Source organism: Vigna angularis, chromosome 7 (assembly GCF_016808095.1).
Source record: "Vigna angularis cultivar LongXiaoDou No.4 chromosome 7, ASM1680809v1, whole genome shotgun sequence".
NCBI classification, from domain to species: Eukaryota; Viridiplantae; Streptophyta; class Magnoliopsida; order Fabales; family Fabaceae; genus Vigna; species Vigna angularis.
In genome coordinates, this window is record NC_068976.1 from 34,999,375 (window position 1) to 35,023,497 (window position 24,123).

Consider the following 24,123-nt stretch of genomic DNA (forward strand, 5'->3'; position numbering starts at 1 on the left):
TTAAACATAGATATTTATTTTTTAACTTTAATCTATATTCAATTGTGTAAATAAGATTTATAACAATAAAGAATTTATGTGATTGAATACTTAAAATTGAGAGTCAGAATTTTATTTGTGAAAAAATATAAACATTATATAAATATATTAGGGAATAAAGATAATAAATATAAAACTTGAAATTGACAATACATCATTGAACATAATCACAAAAAAAAAGTATAATCAAGATTAAGGTAAAATACCTTAGGTGTGAGTAGATTTTTAAATATAGAATAAGTCAAACAATTAAAAATAAGGAGGAAGAGAATAATATATTAGGTTACCTAATAAACTATAAAAGTACTCTAATATGTTAAGATAAGATCATTTAGAGAATAGATTATTTAAGCAACTCAGATTTTGAAGTTTAACAAAAAAAAAAAACATTAAACGAAATATTGTTCTATGTGAAAATTTGTTTTAAAGAAATAACGTCTAAGAAAGAAATATTTTATAACGTGTGATCCAAATAAAGTCAAGCTTATGAATAATGTTTTCTAGACTAAACTATCTAATAAACAAGTTATGAATAATAACTAAAAAAATAAAGCATCTCTCATTGAAATGATCCAATAGACTATATGAGTAATAAACTAGCGTCTTATGAAAAAAAAAATTATATCTCTTGTATAACACTAAGGCTAAAAAGTTTTTTTATATAATGTCATCTCAAGCAAAGCATTTTAAAGAATACATCATCTAACGAATTACCTCTAAATGCTATAATATTTGAAGAAACATCTAATGTTTTATAGTACCTAATGACTATAATATTGTATGTTTTATCAAACGATGCATTTGTGAATGACATGACAAATGACAAAATGTCTTGAACATGTAATACAGTCTAACACTTATCAATGTTCAAATCATTTAATGTAAGTACGATAAAATGTTTCGATGCTTGTATACTTTGTTCTTGATATTTGTGCAGATCACTAAAGCAAAAAGATAGGATCATAATCACTACACTCAAGAAAAAGATGTTGTGAGATATGAAGAACATTTTGGGAATATTTCCTTTGAAGCCTTTTACTCTGTCACATCGTGCTCAGTTTCGCTTAAGGCTATTAAAGCTTTGACCCCTACAAATTAGACTGAAGTTTGACTTCCCACCTAAAACTACTTGCTCTCGTGAAGTCAACTTCCTTGTCTAACCGTCATCTTTTATAGATTTCACAAGAAATTCTTTATAGTACTTTTCAATCTTCAAACTAAAATGTCCATTCTTAGATCTAGATGTCACTCTTATCGGAAAAGGTGTATACATGCAAAAGGCATTCTAACTCAAGTTAAGGTATGTATTAGATGATAATAAATATTGTAATAATGTATATGATTAATTTATCTCAAAAAAATTTATTTATATTATGTTTATGAGTTTTTACATAATTTGATATAGTTTGCATACATAATAACTTTAATTAATTTGTTTAATGTGCTTTAACTATTAGGCTTTGTTTACTTGAATGAATTTTTTATCACATCAATCAAATCCTACACTAATTCTCACAAACTTTACTTCTAAATCCACTCTCACTTACCTCCAAATCTACTCAAATAAACAAAAAAAAAATTACCTTCAAATCCCCTCAATCACTCTCCCCCAAATCCATTCAAGTGAATAAAATCTTAATCTTGATCCGTCACAATTCATTTTTACTTTATAAATATCTTAACTGACATAATACATTAATAGTTGAAGAAATCATTCTCTAAATATAATTAAAAATAATGAGATAATTTGTGATGTGAGTCTATATTAAAAAATTTCAAGTTGAATATCCAAAATAATTTTAGACATGTATAATAAAAAAGTTATTGACAAAATAGTTTCAATGTATTCACATTAGTATTATATCATGTCATACTATATTATAACATATATTTATAGATTAAGAAAGAAAAGAGTGATATTGATCTTTTCGTACTTTTCTTTTGTCTATCTTAAGTCTAAAAGATTTGAGCTAGTGGAATAGATGAAGCTATCCTTTGCATAAGGATAAATTAATGGAACATTTGACTTTTAGTGTAAAATAAATAGAATATTTTGTATAAGAAGGCAGAACATCTTATTCTTCTTAATTATTTTTTATTTTTAAAGAATTAAAGTTGAAATTTAATTCAATATTTATTATAGTTTAAATATATTAATTAAGTTGAGATATCCAAAAATTATAAAGACATCATCATAATCTATTTAAATAATGTTATTCTCAATTGACCATTGACCATACTTGACATAATAATATCTATTAATATCATTTATTTCGGAAAACATGTCCATTTCATTTAATAAATTAGTTAATTTTTTTTCATCCGTTGTAGTGTAGAAAAAATTGTTAATGTAACTACCAAAACAGTTTTAAAACCTTTTAAAATAATATGAAACTTTGTTTAACATTAGAGAAAAAAACTTTTTAAATACAGAATATTAACGGCCCTAATATATGATTTGAAACTATCAATAACTAAATTTGGAATACATATTTTGAAAATAATTTTCCACTTCTAAAAGATGTGTTTTAAAATCACTAACCATATCTATTTGGATTGGATGTTCCGTATTGGTAACACTAGTTTATTTTATCCGAATAAATCAGTCAGAAGCTACTTATATAATAACAAATAATATTATCTAAAATACTTTTTTAATTTCCAGATCACAGAATTCGTAATATTCACACAATTTCTGATTTAAACAAATATAACATAACATACTTCTAAATGATCCTATCTATATATTTTATTCTTAAATAGTATAATTTGAAAAGTAACTGGAGTCAACAACGAAATGATGCTATCACATTTAAGTTTAATAAAAGTTTATGTTATTTGTGTATTTATATATTTCTAAATAAATTTATAATATTTTTTTTGGTTTATTAAGTTTTTAAAACTTTTATACTTTTTAATTAAGTTATTATAATTAAATTTTTTGTTAATTAAATAACGTAATTATTATTTTGTTTTATTATTTTGTGTGTGTTAAGAAATATTAAATTTTTAATTAATATTGTTTCGGTAGATATTTTTGGGACCGAGAGACTAACCTGCTGATGTGTCTGAACTGCTCGCTCGCTTCCAAACTCCTGCTATTGGTCGATCGGTGTTGGCACAAACCGATCGGTCTCCTTCTTGACGAGGGAGGATGTACCTACAAAAGATACTCCGACGCTCAAGTTAGGCGTGTGATTTGAAGAGCCTCGGCTCTTGGTTGAATATTTAGTGAATGGTTATCATTATTGAGTATTTGAGAGTAACGTAGAGTAAATAATGCGTAAGTGGAACGTACCTGGCTTTTGGCCCTGACTTTGTATTTATAATTTACCTCATGGATCCTGAGCTGATATAAGCCCAATAAAATATAAACAGAATAAGATATAAACAGATTACCTGAAAATCCGGTTGGTTGTTTATAACCACTCGGTCAATATTTCATATGATACATCATGCCCCCCAAGTCCGAGTTAAGCGTTCGGCTTTAGCCGTGGTTAACTATAGGACTTATGAGTTTGAGGGAGACTGTGTTTTGCTGTATTGGAGAGCTCCTATCGCTCCTGTTGGTGGTTGAGGAGAGTTCTTTTTAGAACTTTTTCCATGTAAAGACAAACCGAGAGGGTTTTACCTCTCGACCTTCGACATTAACCGAGAGAGATTTACTGCTCGTCCTTCTACATTAATCGAGAGGAATTTACCGCTCGACCTTCGACATTAACCGAGAGGAATTTATCGCTCGTCCTTCAACATGAACCGAGAGGAATTTACCGCTCGACCTTCGACATTAACCAAGAGGAATTTACCGCTCGTCCTTCAACATTAACCGAGAGGAAGTTACCGCTCGTCCTTCAACATTAACCGAGAGGAATTTACCGCTCGTCCTTCAACATGAACCGAGAGGGATTTACCTCTCGGCCTTCGACATTAACCGAGCGGGGTTTACAGCTCATCCTTCAACATGAACCGAGAGGAATTTACCTCTCGCTCTTCAACATTAACCGAGAGGGTTTTACCTCTCGACCTTCGACATTAACCGAGCGGGATTTACCGCTCGTCCTTCAACAGGAACCGAGAGGAATTTACCTCTCGCTCCTCAACATTAACCGAGAGGGTTTTACCTCTCGACCTTTGACATTAACCGAGCGGGATTTACCGCTCGTCCTTCAACATGAACCGAGAGGGATTTACCTCTCGGCCTTCGAAATTAACCGAGCGGGATTTACCGCTCGTCCTTCAACATGAACCGAGAGGGATTTACCTCTCGGCCGTCGACATTAACCGAGAGGGATTTACCGCTCGTCCTTCAACATGAACCGAGAGGAATTTACCTCTCGCTCTTCAACATTAACCGAGAGGGTTTTACCTCTCGACCTTCAACATGAACCGAGAGAGATTTACTTCTCGGCCTTCGACATTAACCGAGCGGGATTTACCGCTCGTCCTTCAACATGAACCGAGAGGGATTTACCTCTCGGCCTTCGACATTAACCGAGAGGGATTTACCGCTCGTCCTTCAACATGAACCGAGAGGAATTTACCTCTCGCTCTTCAACATTAACCGATAGGGTTTTACCTCTCGACCTTCAACATTAACCGAGCGGGATTTACCGCTCGTCCTTCAACAGGAACCGAGAGGAATTTACCTCTCGCTCCTCAACATTAACCGAGAGGGTTTTACGTCTCGACCTTTGACATTAACCGAGCGGGATTTACCGCTCGTCCTTCAACATGAACCGAGAGGGATTTACCTCTCGGCCTTCGACATTAACCGAGCGGGATTTACCGCTCGTCCTTCAACATGAACCGTGAGGGATTTACGTCTCGGCCTTTGACATTAACCAAGAGGGATTTACCGCTGTCCTTCAACATGAACCGAGAGGAATTTACCTCTCGCTCTTCAACATTAACCGAGAGGGTTTTACTACTCGACCTTCGACATTAACCTAGCGGGATTTACCGCTCGTCCTTCAACAGGAACCGAGAGGAATTTACCTCTCGGTCTTCAACTTTGACCTAGGACTTCTTCCTATTAAACGGATTTTACTGTTTGGTCTTTGAGAGGGCTTTACCTCTCTGCTTTGATCTAGGAGTGCTTCATAGTGAACAAGTTTTACCGTTCGGCTTTGAGAGGGCTTTACCTCTCTGCTTTGAGCTAGGAGTGCTTCCTAGGGAACAGGCTTTATCGTTCGGCTTTGAGAGGACTTTACCTCTCTGCTTTGAGCTAGGAGTGCTTCCTAGGGAACGGGCTTTACCGTTCGGTTTTGAGAGGGCTTTACCTCTCTTCTTTGAGCTAGGAGTGCTTCCTAGGGAACGGGCTTTACCGTTCGACTTTGAGAGGACTTTACCTCTCTGCTTTGAGCTAGGAGTGCTTCCTAGGGAACGGGCTTTACCGTTCGGTCTTTGAGAGGGCTTTATCTCTCTGCCGAGCGGGATTTACCGCTCGGTCTCGGACTTGAGCTTTAGTGTTGACTACGAAATTCTTGAACGAAACTGGTAACTAATGTTCGAGCGTGAATTGCTCGGTTTTATTTATTTCATAATGAAAGTTTAAGAAAATAACAAAAGTCTAAATCAAGAATTTAAATATGACATTAATGGAGTTTGGGATTTCTCTCTTCAGTTTATAATTCCACGAACCGATCGTTCACGATGACGACTGGGACTGCGATAGTCTCGCCTTCGTTCGTTCTTCCGATACGTTCGTTCGGGACTTCTTCTTGTTTCTTGTATGTACTTACGGAGGTGTCCTGCCCGAATGAGACGTTCTATTTCGTTTTTCAGTGTAATGCATTCTTCTGTAGTATGCCCACGATTCTGATGGAAATGACAGCTCTTCCTTTCATCTGCGTATCTTGGAGATGGTTTCGTTTGGAGTGTGAGAAGTTCAGCGTTTAGAGCTTCTTCAAGAACTTTTGCCCTAGGTGTGTTGAGGGTTGTATAGTGATGAAACTTAAACGTTCGGGGAGATTCCCCGGTTTTACCATTATTGCTGAACGGTCGCTTACTGTCCTTTCTACCTCCACTTGCCTCAACTTCTTGTTATCGCTTTCTTTGTGAGATTCGCATATCCTCCATGCGGATGAATTCAACTATTCGTTCTTGGAGCTCCTCCATAGTTTTGGGCGGTCGCGCATACAATTTTTCAGCAAAATACTCTGGTCTTAGACATGAAGGCAAATTGGTGATGATAAAAGACTGATTTACCTCTTTAACTCGCCGTGCAGTTTCAATATACCTTTTCATAAAGGCCTTCAAAGTTTCTCCTTTATCCTGTTTAGTATTTACCAATTCCGCTGGTGTTACTTCCTGATTACGATTGGCGGCGTATTGCCTTCGAAAAAGGGTTTCCACCGTGGCGAAGCAATCCACTGTGTTTGGGGGAAGAGTGTTATACCACTCTAATGCTTCGTCTTTGAGTGATAAGGAGAAGGCTCTGCACATAATCGGATCACTGTCTGTGTAGAATACCATTGCATTGGTGAAAAGCCGGAGATGATTGTCGGGATCTGCCGAGCCATCATACTTATCCAATACCGGAGGGTTCTTCTCGGACATTGGAGTTTGCATGATGGTCGCCGTAAAAGGGAGCAGACTGGAGGGCCGATCGGTTTGTAAGGGGGATGATTCCCTTCTTCCCCGACCGTTCAGGTCAGTATGCCGAGATGGCTGCTGATTACGACTTCCATCGTTATCATTGTGATGGTTGTTACCCCGATCGGCTGTGGACTCCGAGTGTTGAGTTGACCGTTCGGCACGACCTCGCTCTGCTCTCAATATTGTAATTTCCTCTACGTGCCTTCGCTGCATCTCTTGTTGTGCTTGCGTCTGTGCCTGTATGGTTCTGGCTTGTGCCTGTATCTGCTCCTGCATCTGCGCTATCAAATCTCTGGTGTGTTGTTCTTCCTCCATGCTCCTCGTGGTCACCATTGGGTTTGCCGCTCGGCCCCACGGTGGGCGCCAAAATGTTTCGATAGATATTTTTGGGACCGAGAGACTAACCTGCTGATGTGTCTGAACCGCTCGCTCGCTTCCAAACTCCTGCTATTGGCCGATCGGTGTTGGCACAAACCGATCGGTCTCCTTCTTGACGAGGGAGGATGTACCTACAAAAGATACTCCGACGCTCAAGTTAGGCGTGTGATTTGAAGAGCCTCGGCTCTTGGTTGAATATTTAGTGAATGGTTATCACTATTGAGTATTTGAGAGTAACGTAGAGTAAATAATGCGTAAGTGGAACGTACCTGACTTTTAGCCCTGGCTTTGTATTTATAATTTACCTCATGGATCCTGAGCTGATATAAGCCCAATAAAATATAAACAGAATAAGATATAAACAGATTATCTGAAAATCCGGTTGGTTGTTTATAACCACTCGGTCAATATTTCATATCATACAAATATAAAGCATATTATAGTTGATTAAAAACATAAAAATTATTTATTATTTTATATGAATCATAATATTATTTTATACTAATTATAAAACATCAATTTTTTTATATAAAAAAAATGGACAACTAAGTTCACTATACAAAATAGCATTCAATTAACAAAGGAAATCCAATTAAAATAATTTAATAGATAAATATAACATTTTTGAGTAATCAATAATTAAAAATATTTAATGAAAATTTAATCATAAATATTAAAATTTATAAAAAAACTTGAAATTAATTAAGTCTGACATTTATCCACGTAACTCCAACATCTGGCGTCGTCAGTGCTACACAGGTTAAAAATGAAATAAAACTCTGGTTTTTTTAAAACAATTAAGGTGTTCATTTACTAATTATAGGAGTACAGGAAGAAAAATTGAACTAATGGATAACCGTAAAACAAAAAATGTATGAAGAATGGTAATCTAAACCAAAGTGGCCCAATCTGGTGGATGTTTCTCGCATGAATGGGGCGTACCATAATCATACCGCAATGCTGTATCTACCATTTCATTTGTGACTTAAAGTCTTGAATCATCCCAAAGCCCCCAAAAAGTTATCCCAACCAAAAGTCCATTCAGATATCGGAATCTAAGATCTACCAAACCTTGTTTAGTCAGAATCTAAAATTCTCCGAAACCTATTTCTCCCAATACTCGTATAATCCGAATCTCCATCTCTTTCTTCTTTCTCCAGATTGTTTCAGTTTTCGGCTATGGAAGCTGTTCCGGATCAAGACACTAGTATATGCACTCACTGGTAAAACTCTTTATGTCAAAATTGATTATTTTGTTCAATTGCTTTATGTCAAAGTTGTAATAATAAATAAAATTGTGGGAAATTGAGATTATTTGTTTGGTAAATGGAAGCATTGACTTTTTTTTTATGCATGATGTTTGTTTCTTTACATTAATGATATGATTTCAGTGATCGGGCTGTACCTGTTGCAAATATTGACTTGCATTATGCTCATTGCTCTCGGAAACTTGAAAAATGCAAAATCTGTGGTGATATGGTTCCTAGAAAAAACCTGGAGGATCATTATTTAAACACACATGCACCGGTACGTGAAGTTCTATGTTATTTGCTTTCTGTTTTCCCAGGTTCAATTGTGTGGAATGTACAGGAAATTCGTCTTACTGGGAATCATTTTGTGTAATTGGAAGACAATAATTTTGGTAGAGAGTCCTAGGATTCTTGACTGCCTAATACATAGTTCAGAGCAAATCAAATTTTGAAGACATATCCTGAACTTAGGTGCTGACCTCTACACGCTGAGTTCTTGGCATTGACAAGAGTGAAAAATTGCAATGCTTTTATTTAAAAAATTGTCAATCTCATTTAGTTTATTTTGTTTCTGCATTTAGCATAGATGCAAACACATGCAGTGTTTTATAATCTTGTGGAAGAATATAATTAAAATGAAGTGAGGGTTCTTGGGTTTTAAAACACCGCAATATATGCATGGGCACCAAAAGTTCTTGCAAGCTTCAGGAAGAAACAATTAGAACCCAAAACGGGTTCTGAGCAAAAGCTGAGAAAAACAGAAATAAAAGAAAATACTAATGTTTTTTGAATTACTAACAACAAATCAATGAATCAAATGAGATGATTTTTTTCATGGGTTTCCCCTTTCTTGAAGACTATAACAGAGCAAATGCTTAGTTCCCAAATCTAATTGATCTGAATGCCTTTCCTTCTACAAGGCTTTTCCAACTATAGCAACTTACTAATTCTATAACCAGTCTCTATCTAATTCTATAACTTCCTAAATTCTATTAGGAGGACATTACAAGCAAAGAAGAGCCTAAGAACCGTCATAGTTTACTGAGTAAGAAACATTCACTAGAACACCTCTAGAAGTCCTCTTACCAGAACAAGCAGAGGAAATAATGTACTTTGTTGCCTGGAAAACTTGAAATCTGGGAGGGCATGCTAAGAAGATTTCAGAGAGGGATGTCTGATGGGTATTTTAAATACTTCATCACCCATCCTAAAGTTGAATTGGACTTAAGAATACTGGTCAATTAAAAATTAATTCATAAACACATGGATTGTTTGGATTTATGAATGACTTGCCTGGAAAGATGGACTGCTGGATATATGATAATTTATTTGGATACTGTTGGTCAAGTGAAGGTCTCATCAATGGGGATATAAAAAATTATTCTTAAAGTAGATTTATTAGTGGTTTTTTTATTCTCGCTTTATTTCATAGAGTATAATTTCATTCTCTCCTATTTGAGGTTTATGAGGTATCATGTAAAGAAGATGAAAAGTTTGCTGTAGTATGCAAATGTATTTTACTAATTGATTGTATCATGGTTATATATGATACATGACCGTGGATGCTTAAATCTATATTTTCTGCAAATCTTATTAGGTATGAGCCTTCAATGAAAGACCCCATCATATCTTTAAAGGAAGAAAAATGGAAGAATAATAAAATCTGGAATACTGGTTCAGTGGATGTGTTAGGGTTAACATCATCCTTATAAACAATGAAATAGTTGTGTACCAATACTTGCATTTTCTACATTCAACTGATAACTAATGCGCTTGGATTTGCATTGATTCATATGAAGGAAATATCTAAGCCTCTAAGGAAAAGCTGAGAATCTAAACTGTATAACACGAGACATAGAAACACACATAAGAAAGACACATGGAATGATTGTCTATCAATGAACTACAAATGAAAGTTGTATGTTATCCTCTTTATCTTCTGAATATTTTAAAAACAGTTGTGTTGAAAATCAAATATGTATTTTATCTAATACATGTATCATATTTGTGCATCATAACTGGCTATATGTGTACCACCTCCTTGGAACCCAGCCTCCATGGCAAACTGTAATAGTCTTAAAGTCAGATTCAAAATCCACCTTTGTTTTAGTTCTAAACTAAGAGATGGTTTGGCGCAGGTTTCTTGTTCATTATGCAGTGAGACAATGGAGCGTGATATTTTAGATATCCATAAAGGTGAAGAATGCCCTCAAAGGATTGTCACTTGTGAGTTCTGTGAGTTTCCATTGCCAGCAATTGATCTGGCTGAGCATCAGGTAGTGTTTATAAAGAATTTTCAAGCTGAGATCTTATATACTTTTGCTCTAATATCAGTTTAATATTTGTAACTTTCAGGAAGTATGTGGGAATCGAACAGAACTTTGTCACATATGTAACAAATATGTTAGACTTCGTGAAAGATTCAGCCATGAAGGTCGGTGCAATGGCATTATCCAAGATACTTCTGTGGGCTCTTCAAGGTAGGAAATTACAGCATTTTTGTGAACAATCTCTGAATATTTTATAATTTTGTTCACAATTTCTCAGTTGTAGGATTATATGTTATTTTTCATAGACCAAAGTCCAGCAATCTCATTATAGTGTGCATATTTTTTTTTCACTATGCATGTATATGTCTACACTTTTTCCCCATTTTTTACTTGCTATCATCCGTTCTGAGGGTTAAGGAATGATTGTGTATCCCTATTGTCTTCTACTTGTGTCTAATTTTGGGCCACACGTGCAAGTATTAAGTGCATGATTGCACCGTTTGGCAGGACCCTGTTATTAGTAGAGTTAATGCTTGTGTAGCTGTTCCATTTCAAGCTTCAACTGACACTATAGGTTTGGTTACTTCATGTAGCAGACATAAATCCAGTCTCGAGCCTTCATTCAACATGTTAAGCTGTAAGGAGTATTGGTGCTTGAAATGGTACCAGCAGCTCTATGATCAAGTGGTTATGAATTTTTTCCTTGCCAACCCATTCATAATCAAGTTGAACTTTAGATCTAGGTGGAGTGGGCATTATTCATGTATAAAAGCCCAATGGAATCTTGCATGAATGAATGTATTAGATATAAAACCAATATTGAACCTCCGACCCAATAGTTTAAGCTTAGTTAAGTTAGTCCATAACATTTCATATAGCTAGAAATTGAGCCTCCTAACCTTGTGTTTGGATAGGAATTCTATACTTTCCAGAAAATTCAAATACATTGAATTTTTATTGTTCATTTCAAATTGTTTAGTTTTTCAAATGTCTTATTTCGATAAGACAATTCACAATTATTAAATTTTTTTTCTTACTTGAGTAGAGTATTCAAATTACTGCTAAATACAAAAATTACCACCAAATATGTTGTTTCTTGGAGACAAGAAACCAGATTTCAAATTCAGTTTAAGAAATGATCACACAAATCTTACTGCACAGTGTATGATCACACTCTAATTAGGAAAAACATAATACAGAAAACATCCAACAACTTACAAGGGAAGAAAATCCCTTCTACACCAGACAAGCCTCTGAAAAAAAATACACACACCACTAGGAGGAACCGTTTCCTCCTTAAAAGATAACCCTTACTAGATTAAATAACTTCCTCTAACCACCAATAAACTGTCCAACTACTGTTAACTGTTTTGTAACTTTTAATTTTGAACCTTTTTCCTAACATACAGCTTAAAAGTCTTATCAATACTTCCTGGATTCCTAACAACCTTGTCTTCAAGGTGAAAATTTGGAAATTGATTGCGAATGGTCCTTATCTTTTCCTTCTTCAGGCTCCTCTTCCTCTTCATTCTCCCCCAAAATTAACACCCGAAGGTTCTTATCAGGACATTTATGACTAGGACTCTATGGTCCTCCACATTGAAAACATCTGCCCTCTTCCCTTCACTTAATATATTCAGGGTAGGGTAAATTCCGCAATCCCCTTGTTCTGTTTTCACTTGAATTCGAACTTCCCACCTTAGACTCCAAGGTTACTCCCCCTCCATCTCTTCTAGCCATGCTAATGTGACTGGAACTCCCTGGTTCATTCCGAGTCCCCTTCAACGTTCTAGTCGAGAAACCATTCCCCTACTTCCTTGAAAACGACTTTGATACAAATTACTTCTAGTTGTTGTCCTCTCCCTAGACCTTACATCACTTGAAACTCCTTCCACATCTCTAGCGATCTCCATGGCACTCAATAGATCCTTGGGATTGTGTGGTCGGATCTGGTTTCTAATATTAACATGCAATCCCGCAAAAAAGTATCCCATCAATTGTTCATCTGTCACATTTGTTGCTTGTCCGTCTTAATAACATCTCAAATCCCTATATGTATTATTCCACTTCTCCTTTCTGTCTGACAGCAGCCAATTTTTCAAACTCTGACGCTTTATCCCTTCCTCCAAACCTTCTTTTTAATGCTTCCATCAATTCTTCCCATGAAGGATTTTTGGTTTTTTTCCTCCGAAATCTAAACCAATGATTGGCTCTACCTTCCATACTAATCAAGGCCAACTTAATCCACTCCCTGGGTGAAACCTCCTGGACTTCAAAAACATTTTTAGCCCTAGATATCCACCCAATTGGATCCCCTCCCTCAAACGAAGGAAGTTCCACTTTTTTCATCCACCCCTGCTGGTATTCTCTTTTGTCTTCCTCTCATTGGTCATCAATCTCTTCTCTTCTTCCCACTCTATCACCATTTACAGAACCTCTACTTCCTTCAGACCCTCTTTCAATATTCTTAAGTCTGTGCATAACAATAACATCCTCCATCATATCACTGAGCCTTTGAAAGTTGGCCCTAGATTCCTCCCTCATTTCCTCAATTACCCTCTCTACCGTGCTCACTCTACTCTCCATGACTCGTTTGGTGTTTTTGATTTGGGAGGTCGGACCAATTATTAGGTTTGTTGAAGACAAGAAACCAGATTTCAAATTCAGTTTAAGAAATTATGACACAAATCTTACTGCACAATGTATGATCACACTTTAATTAGGAAAAACCATAATACACAAAACATCCAACAGCTTCCAAGGGAAGAAAATCCCTTCTACACAGGACAAGCCCTGTTCTGAAACAAAATAGACACACCACCATGAGGAATCGTTTTCTCCTTAATGCTTTGTTCGGTTGCATGTATTTGTGGGAGATGATTTGTGGGAGAGTAATTGAGAGGATTCGAGGGTAATTTATTTGTTGTTTTTTTGAGTGGATTTGGAAGTAATGTTTGTGAGAATTAGTGTAGGATTTGATTGATGTGACTAATTAAAAAAAATTGTATAATTGATAGAAATGGAAGATTACCAAAATGCCCCTAGTTATTAAAGTTATAGAAAATGTTATTTATTATTGTTATATTTAAATTTTAAAATTTGTATAAAAAGAGAAAAATTATATATAATTATTAAAATTATTTTATAAAAAATAAAAAAATTATAATGTAGAAAAATGAATTTATTTATAAATGTAGTATTTCACCGTAATATAATTTAGTACCAAGTAGTATCAATTAATTTGTTATATAAGTGAGATTGATACATTTTAAAGAAACATATAATTATACGAAGTTGATCATATTACATAACAGCAAATATTAAAAAATTGGCAACATAATAAGATACAAATATATTTGTAATAGTTCATGATGACGTTTCTTCAGTGAGGTATCTAAGCAATCTATTGAATCGATATTGTATTGGCATCCCTATTAGACGTCTTATATGGGATGAATGCGAAGATAGAAAGTCGAAGCACTGTCTGAATAAATCTTGATATCCAATGTTCATAGTCCGTAATAAGTTATGAATTTCTTCTGAGGTTGGATTAGATGATTGAATCCTAGCCATTATCAGGGAATTTCGACGCTCCATGGCCTGTATTTGTCGTTCAAGAGCAGCACATAGTCTTGTTGTTTGATTAATTTGTTTTTGCAGTTCATCAATGATTCGAGAATCCATCTAATTTGCAGATCATTAAGTTAACAATAAATAAAACTACCAATAATGATGTGAAATATCATGACATTGAAAAATAGGTAATGTAATATTTCAAACACATAAGTGAATTTAGCCAAGAAAAATTCATGTAATACATTATCGAAATAATAATCAACTTAATCATCTAAATGGTGGAGAATTAAGTTAACATTCTGATTGAGGTTAGCAATTGGCGGTTCATGTCGAGGGAAAGGTTTGCCAAGTTATCTTCAATACGTTGAACCCGCACCTGCATTTGTTCCATACCCTGCATTATGTGTTGCAAGTCTTGTACCCCTTCCCACATTTGAGTCATCATATTAGGATTTGAAAGAGGTGGAGGAGGTTGCACAGGGTTGTCATGATGGTCTGGTTGCTCTTCTTCTTCATCATCACCAACATCATGTTGCCAAACACCGTTGACATTAACAATATTCAACCTCTTCAAAGAATTAATTGAAAAATGATGTCGGGTCCCAATATGAGTGCTAGCGTCGGCATCAACATGAACTCCACAATATTGCATGATTTGTGTGATAAGGACACCGTATGGTAGGGGTGTGTTACCGGCCTTGCATTTAAGCATATGCTGCATGATGTGATGAGGCCAATTGATAGCTATATTATTTTTAAGCACCTATATCATAAAGATATCTTCCTGCAATAACCTAGCAAAATTCCCAGGTCGTGGAGTCAACATGTGCACAATAACATAATGCAGAAGTCTATCATTAATATTCAAACAACCAACAGTTTTAACACGGTGATCCTGCATTTCTGGTATAACCATAGTAGCTAATGCCATTTCCCGGTCATATGGAAAGTCCTCTGGGATATTTGAATAACACAATTTTTGACCCTCATACTTCATATTAGCTACATTCAACCAATCAGCAGGTTTCAATCTAATCCTTCTCTTGTTCACGTCACTGAGCAAATATCCATTAGCAAAAATCTTCATATTTTAATAAAAAACTTTGATTAAATCCAGATAAAAAGGTCCCTGCAATAGAAGATGATGTTGGAAAAATAACTCTGAACCGACAAATGATTCAAAATTCATTATTTTAGGAACAACAATATTCCTTGTGTAGAAATCAGCTGCATAATTTTCCATCTGATGGTTGTGACGGAAGAAACGACGCTGATCTAATTGTTCTGCAACAGATGGTCTAACAAAGGCTGCATCTTCTGGCTCAGTTAAAGTTTCTTTACCCTTACGACTTTTTCTAGGCCTTTTGGTTGATGATGAGGCCATTTCACAATTTCTTGAAAAAGATCATAACAAGAAAAACAACAAAAGTGATAACAAATTATTGACATTTTAAAAAAAACAACCAAAGACAAATCGTTACATCATAACCATAAGCATTACTTAAAAATTAAAGAGTAACATAACCATGAAGTCATAATTACAAAACACGCACATCTAATAATATAATAGTAATACAAGTAATCATTTAAGACATCCTAACAGTCACCACCGGAGATCATTTTACATAACTTATTCCATCTCTTGTGAGGTGGAAGTCCCATCAACCTCTTTGTACATGTGGGGTTTCCACATAAGAAATCATAACATTGCTCGAGCAAGTTATCATCAGCAATGTTCATAGCACTCAACATTTCATAAATGTTTGCCTTTGTATGTGTGTAAGTTGGGGTAGGACGAAGGATCTCGGTTTGGGAACGTAGTATTTGATTTCTATCTTCCATTGCCGAGACTTGACGCACAGCTGCATCAGAAATTACACCAAAATGAACATTTGTAGAGCCAAGGACATTTGCGAAACCATCCAGGCTAGTCGTCAACTTATCAAATTGAGCATCGATCACATCGACCATAGGTGCCTTCCTTTTCGAACCTCTTGAGGATGAAGTTCCACCAGATGGGACGGAAGGCACAGATTGAGTCTGCCCTGGATTATACTCATCCACAGATAGAGGAGGTGATGGTGGAGTTGGGTCTCTATACCCCGAATAGGTAGGCTCTTCTGGAATGTACTCCATATTCTGATTTAGATCAACCTATACACGAGGCCCAACCCGTTGTCGACGTGCTTGACGAGCGGTCCGAACACCACTCCAGTAGCTCGATCAGCCGCCTATAACTCCACCATTAAATCGTAGTGTCTTATACTATTAACTCTCCACTTTGCGACAGTTGGCCTCGACTGAAACAACATACATTACAAATATAGTGGTTTATAATATATATTGTAAGAATCAACCAAATATGAGCATTTAACAAATACCTGAATGAGATCCTCCCAAACTTCAGCCTCAGCTTCAAATGTCATATTCACGGCGTTCCATGCAAATCCACTCAATCCAGCAAAGAGGTCATGTACCTCACGCCATTTATCTTTCAAGACTTTTTGACGATTTTTAACATTATTTTTCGTCAAGGCTACATACCCACAGCTATGAAGATGATCAACTATGTTACTATATGCTTGGGATGTCCAGCTCCTGTCAACCCTATTACTGAGTCGTGATTCCTCAATCATGCTATGTAGGAGACGTGCGTCCATGTCCTCTGTCCACTTTATGAACTCTCTAGTAGGACCAAGCGACTGGGGGGCTACTCCCTTACCTTTGTTCATTTTTTACCTAATTGATAAAGAAAATTGTAAGAAGTTAACATTATACTTATATTAAAACAAAGAACTTGTCATAATCATATTAAATAGTCACTCAACACAATACAATACAAAAACTACAAGTTTTGATAAACTCGCCACATTTGATCTGCTATGGAATCCCTGATAGTACTACCAATCCTATGATCCTCTTCTCTATCTTGAGATGATGAAACATTATGTTCTTCCCTTTCATTCAACTCATTATCAACTTCATCAAGTAATGAGTCATCGTTATCTACGACACGAATGAAGTTGTATAAGATACAACAAGCTAATATGATGTCTGTCATTGTCTCCAATCCATAGTGTGGTTCAGTCCCACTTGCAATGATAGGGAATCGTTTTTTCAACACACCAAAACTTCTTTCAATAACATTTCTCAACGATGAATGGCGATGATTAAACAACTCGCGTGGATTTTGCGGTCCTCTACATGTATATTCTTTAAGGTGATATCTGACGCCTCTATATGGAGTTAAAACTGTGCTTTTCAACATAAATCCAGCATCACCGAGGTAGTATTTTCCTAGAATGTTGTACACATAAAGGTATTTAGTGACTAATAAATAAAATCTTCACAAATGCAATATACACACTGACCTTGGGGGATAACCAATGGATCTTCTCGATCAAGAGCATTTTTTAAAATTCTAGAGTCAGATGCAGTGCCTTCCTACCCAGCTAGAATGTATGTGAATTTTATATCAAAATCACACGCCGCAAACACATTTTGAGTTGACCAATCTTTTCTTCCTCGAAATCTCGCTGCATTTAATCTTGGCACCTTCACACGAACATGAGTACCGTCTATGGCCCCTAAACAATCCTAAATATACAATTAACAAGTCATCATAGCACTCATTATTTTGTATCATCCTTCGATAAAAATAACATCTTCAAATATGTAGAAATTTGTACCTTAAAGTACGGATAAAATCGATTGTTGTTCAAGAGATATGGATGAACCTCATTTCCTGAGGGTTGAATTAAAAATTCAGATTCCAAAGTTAAAATAGCATCCAACACATTGTGGAAGTGTTTGCTAACCGTCGAACTAGATCGATGAAAGAAAAATGCTACACTTTGATTCTTCACATTATGGCCAATTATATGCAGAAATTGAGCAACTTGTTCCTCCACTGTCGACCGAATGGCCTCCTTAACTAACCCAGTTGATCTGAGTCTCTCAAAAAGATTAATAAATGCCTCTGGACCCATCCTAATAATGTCGCGACACCGATTAGTATGTACAGGGTATGACATTAATTGGTCCCTACAACGGTTTCTGTCTGGTAGGAAATTGCTTACACTACTGGATGCACTGGAGTACATATTCAATATACTCAATGCATGTGCAACAATGCATAACATTGTTAGTGCCGCCAGTGAAGTTGTTATTTGCATTTGTTGACGTATCGTTGCGATAATATTGAAGTCTACACCAACGACATCATCATCTATATCTTCACGGTCCAAATATGATAAATCTATTTGTTCTTCCATCTATATTGACTTAACGAAAAATATAAATTTTAACAACTTTATACAGACAACTAAAATTAACAATATCATTAATTTGATATATTCATATAATTATATGTTATTAAGAAAATCAACCATTTATACGAGTAATAAAAAAAAGTACATTCCTATATATATATATATATATATATATATATATATATATATATATATATATATATATATATATATATTCAGTAAAATATTATCAATTTCATGCATATAAATTGAATACAATAATATAAAACATACCTATTTAAGTTTCAAAGTTATGAAGATTTCAGCAGATTTGAAGGAAGATTGAACGAATGCTATACGCCCCATAGTAAGATATAAGTTGGATATTTCAATTGTGAAGATTCAAATATAACAGTTACAATTCCAAACCAAACCTGTTAATAAAATACATCAATATGTTATATCATATACTGGTTTAAAAAAATATAACTTTGTTAAATATGTACCTTCACTCAGCATGCGTCTTCAATGAGCACCAAATAATGCCTCAACACAACCACTTATGAAGGTCAACACAAGGTAAGAGATGAAAATTGTTGGCATACAGCCACCAAGCTTTTTCCAACCTCAAAACATGCTCTAATCATAGTATAAGACCAAGGGTTCAGTAAAATTTTTGAATGAACTTCTGTAAGCAACACATCAAATTCCAAATTGGAAGCACAAGGTTCTCTCTTTAACAATAAACTTCAAAAACAAAATGGACACAACATATGTGCCTAACCTGGACAGAGTACTTATCCCTCACATCAAGTCCTTAGCTTACCAATTGCACGTTCTGCTTCCAAAAACCTGCAACACATGCAAAGGGTTAGCCTGGTGCAGTTACAAACCATATCGTTCAACATGTACAGGTTCATGGAACCCATTTCTGGCGAAGCCCACGGCATCATGGGGCTGCTACTGCATGTACAGGTTCATGGATCCCATTTCCGGCGAAGCACACGGCATCAGCTGATGGAAAGCGTTGGCCTTCACCCTACACAGAACTGTCTTCCTCCTCCTCTCCACCTCGATCTCCATCAACCTATACTTACATTTGCATTCGTCCATGGCCACCACCACCACATGTCCTCCAATGCACAAACCTTCATCCTTCACACATCTCCCTCCTCTCTGTCCTCCCTTTCACGCTGGACCCAACCATTGCTGTGGAAACGACGACGGAATGCAGCATTGGAACCAGATATGCTTACCGAGTACGCATCATTTCGAACTTCTTCTCCAAGCTGGAACCGGATATGCCTCGCCTGCAACTCCTTCCAAAAGGTCGAACCGGATACGTTATTCTTTGTAACCGAATACACATCCCGTCTTCAACTCCCTCGTCATCGTCAACCACGTTCTTCCTCCTCCATTAACCACTATCTTGCTCTTCATCTACATCACACACCTTCAACCTGCAACAACCACATCAAAATCCAAAAAGAAACATTACCTCTACTCCATGCTCACTGAGAAGACAATACTCCAGCACACAGACACACTTCTCAAAAACTTTTCTCACTCGCCCAAAGCTGCTCAAACTAAAGCTCTTCAAACTTAGCTCTCTATGTGCACACACGCATCAACACAGACCAAACTCATCTACCAAGCACGGCCTTATTAATAGTCTTCATGGTCAGACCTTTGTTTTCAAATTCAAACCTCAATGTCTCCTTTCCAGTGAATTGTATAGTCAAACAGAGAATCTCGCCAGCTACTATGACTGCAAAAGCACGCTGCAAAAGCCAGAAATGCATTGGCGAGGACAGTGGAAAGTGGTAAATCACATGGCAGCAACAATGGACTTTACTCGTGAAAGCACAGTGCATGGGTTTTTTATATTATGTTTGGTATGGTTGGAATCGGTTCTGAATAACATCAGAATCGAATATGCATTTTTTATATTATGCATGGCTGAACGGTGTGTTTGGAAATTTGATAATAGTACAGGACAAAGCAGTCTTTTCCACCCAAATCAACGCAAATCTTCTCAAATTAGCGGGATGGTGTAAACACTCAAATCTCACAAATCTTCGCTTTTCTGTCTGTCCAAATCGTCGCAAGCGAACATCACTTGAACCTCAAATCCGTCTTCGGTATTTCACATAAACAGTGAAATACCTTCAAACGAACACAGGCTAAAAGATAATCCCTACTAGATTAAATAACTTCCTCTAACCACTCATAAATTGTCCAACTACTGTTAACTGTTTTGTAACTTCTAATTTTGAACCTTTTTCCTAACATACATGTTAGGACCTGGAGGGTTTAGGAAAGGAGAAAGATAGTAGAGAAATAAAGATGAGTACTTAACTGTTGAGCAGTTAAGGGGGCGGGAAAAGGTCTATAAAAAGGACCTCTTTTGTAGTTAAAAAAGGGTACAGTTTTTACCTTTGAGTTTATAGACCGGTTCAGACCTGGTGGAGGAGGTTAAGCTCCTAGATTTTCCTAGTCGTATTCTTGATTCTTTGATGTGAATACAGTTCAATTCATTACCATTTCTTGTTGTGAGTTTTACTGGGGTGTGTGAGTGAGTTAGAAAGTTGGGATTCTTACCTAGATTCCTAACAATACACCTTTAAAGTCTTATCAAAATAACACTAGTAACACTGATTGAAAAAGAAATCCGTATAGACATTGATATAAATTAGCCACTACAACCTCCAAAAGAAAACTATGATTGACATCCCCTGAAAAACAACTCCATCGACATTGGTCAAAAAAACCTTGACAAACATCAATTGAAAAGTAGCTCTCGTGAAAATACTTTTAACAATGGCAATCAAAAAATAAACTCTATCAAGTCTACTAAAAAACTCTAACTTACATCAACCAAAAAATAGTTTCATCGATGTCAATTAAAAACTCCGGCTAACATTATCAGCTGAGAAATAGATTTATCTATTTTGGTCTAGATAACCTTAATTTTAATGCTGGTTGAAAAATAACCTGGACGTAGGTTTTGTCAACATTGGTCAAAAAACAACCCTGACTAACATTAACCAAAAATAATCCAAGGTGATGCCCAACCAAAAGATTCATGTTTGACCTCATTCGATAAACAATGTTGATGTTGTCAAAGAAAACACTATCGGGAATTGAGAAATATCATCGAACTATATCAACACAAAATGAAAAATTGGTGATGGCAACTGAAAAATAAATGCAGTCGACTTTAACACGAGAAAAACTTAGTCAACATCCATCTTCAAAACGATGTTGTGTTGACAATGGTTGGACCTGGATCTAGGTGAAAGCCAAGACCTTAATTGAGCCAACACGACCTCAGCTAAATCTGCTTGAAGCTACCCTGATCAACGCTTAAAAGGAGAAGGAATATAAAGAGAAGAGACATACATTTAGTAGAAGAGAGAGTATAAACAATTTCAAATTCTTACTTTTAAAGTAATATTTGAAATTTTGTATTTTTAAATTTTCAAATTATTCTCATAAATTCCTAAAATTTTAATTTATTTTAGGATGTTTTCTCTGAACAAAATATTGTCCTAAAATATTTCTAATTCTCAATAAAAATGAATTACTCCCTAAAAATTCTCCACCCAAATATACTAGAATGTTAATTCTTCTTTTCTATATTTATATTGCTGCTGAAGAATTATCGTGTTGCAACTGTTTAATTATTGATAGGAATAATTATGTTTACAAGCTTTCATAGTGCATGTCAGTACTATTATTAAGTGTAAAATCATTCACGTGCTTTCACCCAATAACATAAATGTTTGAGAATGTTGGTTTATGACACTGCAAAACAGTTCTTGTGAGATTTTAGGCTGAAAACAGTCAAGTTCCAATGCATATCCTGCTATGAACTATCCGTCTGAGCAATGTCACCAGATTTAATGTCATGCATCCTATCATACTTCCCTCCATATCATGCCATCACTCCCATTTTGTTCACTGGCCTCTTCTGTCCTGTTCTAGGTGTTGGAATTTTGATTTAGCCCTATGGCTTGGTCCTCGGTGTTCATGTTAATAATTGTTTTTATATTCAGCATCTCTCTCAATCTACTTGTTATCCAAGAGTCTTCTTATCGCAACCGAAATTGCGACGGGATGACAAACCATAAAAGAACGGGTTTGAAAAAAGGTTTTGGAGTTGCCACCTTGGAAAAATTATGAAAAACCATAAAATAAGATATGATATACATAAACTGGATTTTGGATTCGGGAGATGGTTACACGGAGGGAAGGTATTAGCATCCGAATACTTTGCTTGTACTTATTGTCATTCAGAATGAGAAATCAGAGTTACGTAGTTCTGTATAAAAGATTGTTTGTTTGAAAATGTTGATGTTTTTAGTTTTTGAAGATTTTGGATTTTTTTGATAGTTTTGTAAAGATTGAGAAAATAAAAATAATAAGTACTAGGATGACGAGGATGGTCTGACAGACACCAAAATAAAAAAGAAAATATTTTTTATTTTCTTGAAATTTTTTATTTAACTTTTTACATTTTTTTACAAAAAGAAATTTGAAAATAGGTATCACTTATGTGAGGTCCAAAAGAAATAAGGAAAACATTATTTTTATGATTTTTAATACAAGTGAATAGTAAAAATAATGTTACTAGAAGAAAATGTCAAAGGTAGTGTAAAAGAGCATAATATTAAGACATAATATAATGCCTAAATTAAAAAAAAATGGAAATGACGTACTTTTCAACTTTACTGCTACCTTTTCACATACCTTTCAAACTTTTAGTGCTGTAAGGATTTCTTTCTTGTCAATGTAGAGCCCTTTTATCAAGAACTTTTTCCCTTTATACTTTCCTACTATCTCTCCCTATGTATCTCTTTTTTTTCGTTTTTTTTTTCCTTGTCCTCCTTTTACGATGGAACGTGTATTTATACACACATTGTAATATTTTTGTAATGCTGTCTTAATTATAAATTAATTAATAATGAACAATATAGGAAAGAATTGGTCTTCAACATCTGAATTTGATTTCGTCATTTTAATAAAGGTTTCAACAAGTGCCTGTGTTGTAGTTAAATTTCTTATGTAAGAATCATGATACGCCACCCTCTGTGCATATCATTGTTGTATGATTTATTTCTATCATTTTTCATTCTTCACAAGGTGTCTCCTGCTTACAATTAATGCATTTCTTTTGTCTTATGTGAAGGAATGTGAGGGAAACCGAGGGAGATCAAGGTGCTAGAAGAAGGCCGCAGAATGACTTCTCAACTAAACGCCTTCTTTTCACTATAGCCATCACTGGTATTGCTGTCATACTGGGATCTTTTTTTCTACAGAGGAAGGCAGAGCCCAGTGATGTGCATTAGCAACGAAACCAAAACCTTTTAGGATTCTGCCTTTTCTGTACAATTCATTCCCCTGCATCAGAAGCCGTCTCATATATACTTTTGCTAATGTAGTAGAAGTGAAGAACACATCGGCATTGTCATTATAGAAAATATATGTAGTTACATGCTTCTTTTGTTGACAATATTTCAGTATTTCAGGAGATTTTCTGTTCCTTTTCATTCATTCTGATGGTAATTTCTAGAAATGGAACGCTCTGCTAAGAATTCTGTTGAAGAATCTTGACCATGTGTTATTTTTTTACCACAATGTTAAAGCATGTGTGAAAGGTCATTTGCACCAAATATTTTTATTTAAAATCAAAATCAAAATTAGAAAGTTAATAAAATAAATATCAAAACTGTTTCTAAAGATAATGTTATAAAATTGCTG

General features: G+C 35.4%; 1 protein-coding gene across 2 annotated transcripts; it reads left to right on the top strand.

The window, feature by feature from the left end:
* The first annotated feature begins 7,926 nt into the window (after positions 1-7,926).
* On the top strand, positions 7,927-23,912 carry LOC108338235 (uncharacterized). 2 transcript variants are annotated; one of them, XM_052880806.1, is made up of 5 exons: positions 7,927-8,237; positions 8,406-8,541; positions 10,403-10,540; positions 10,620-10,744; positions 11,131-11,414. In XM_052880806.1, exons 1-5 carry the CDS (start codon positions 8,194-8,196, stop codon positions 11,324-11,326), a joined length of 639 nt encoding a protein of 212 aa, XP_052736766.1. In that variant the 5' UTR covers positions 7,927-8,193; the 3' UTR covers positions 11,327-11,414. The 2 variants fall into 2 exon arrangements, with proteins under 2 accessions (XP_052736766.1, XP_017430486.1); XM_017574997.2 differs by lacking the exon at positions 11,131-11,414 and adding an exon at positions 23,552-23,912 and having other exon boundaries at positions 7,946-8,237.
* The last annotated feature ends 211 nt before the right edge of the window (positions 23,913-24,123 follow it).

Bases quoted from the DNA above. Each gene is read 5' to 3' on its own strand.
- LOC108338235 (XM_052880806.1), top strand. From the start codon at position 8,194: ATGGAAGCTGTTCCGGATCAAGACACTAGTATATGCACTCACTG. The intron at 8,238-8,405 runs GTAAAACTCTTT...ATATGATTTCAG, and splicing joins ACTAGTATATGCACTCACTG to TGATCGGGCTGTACCTGTTG. The intron at 10,541-10,619 runs GTAGTGTTTATA...TGTAACTTTCAG, and splicing joins TTGATCTGGCTGAGCATCAG to GAAGTATGTGGGAATCGAAC.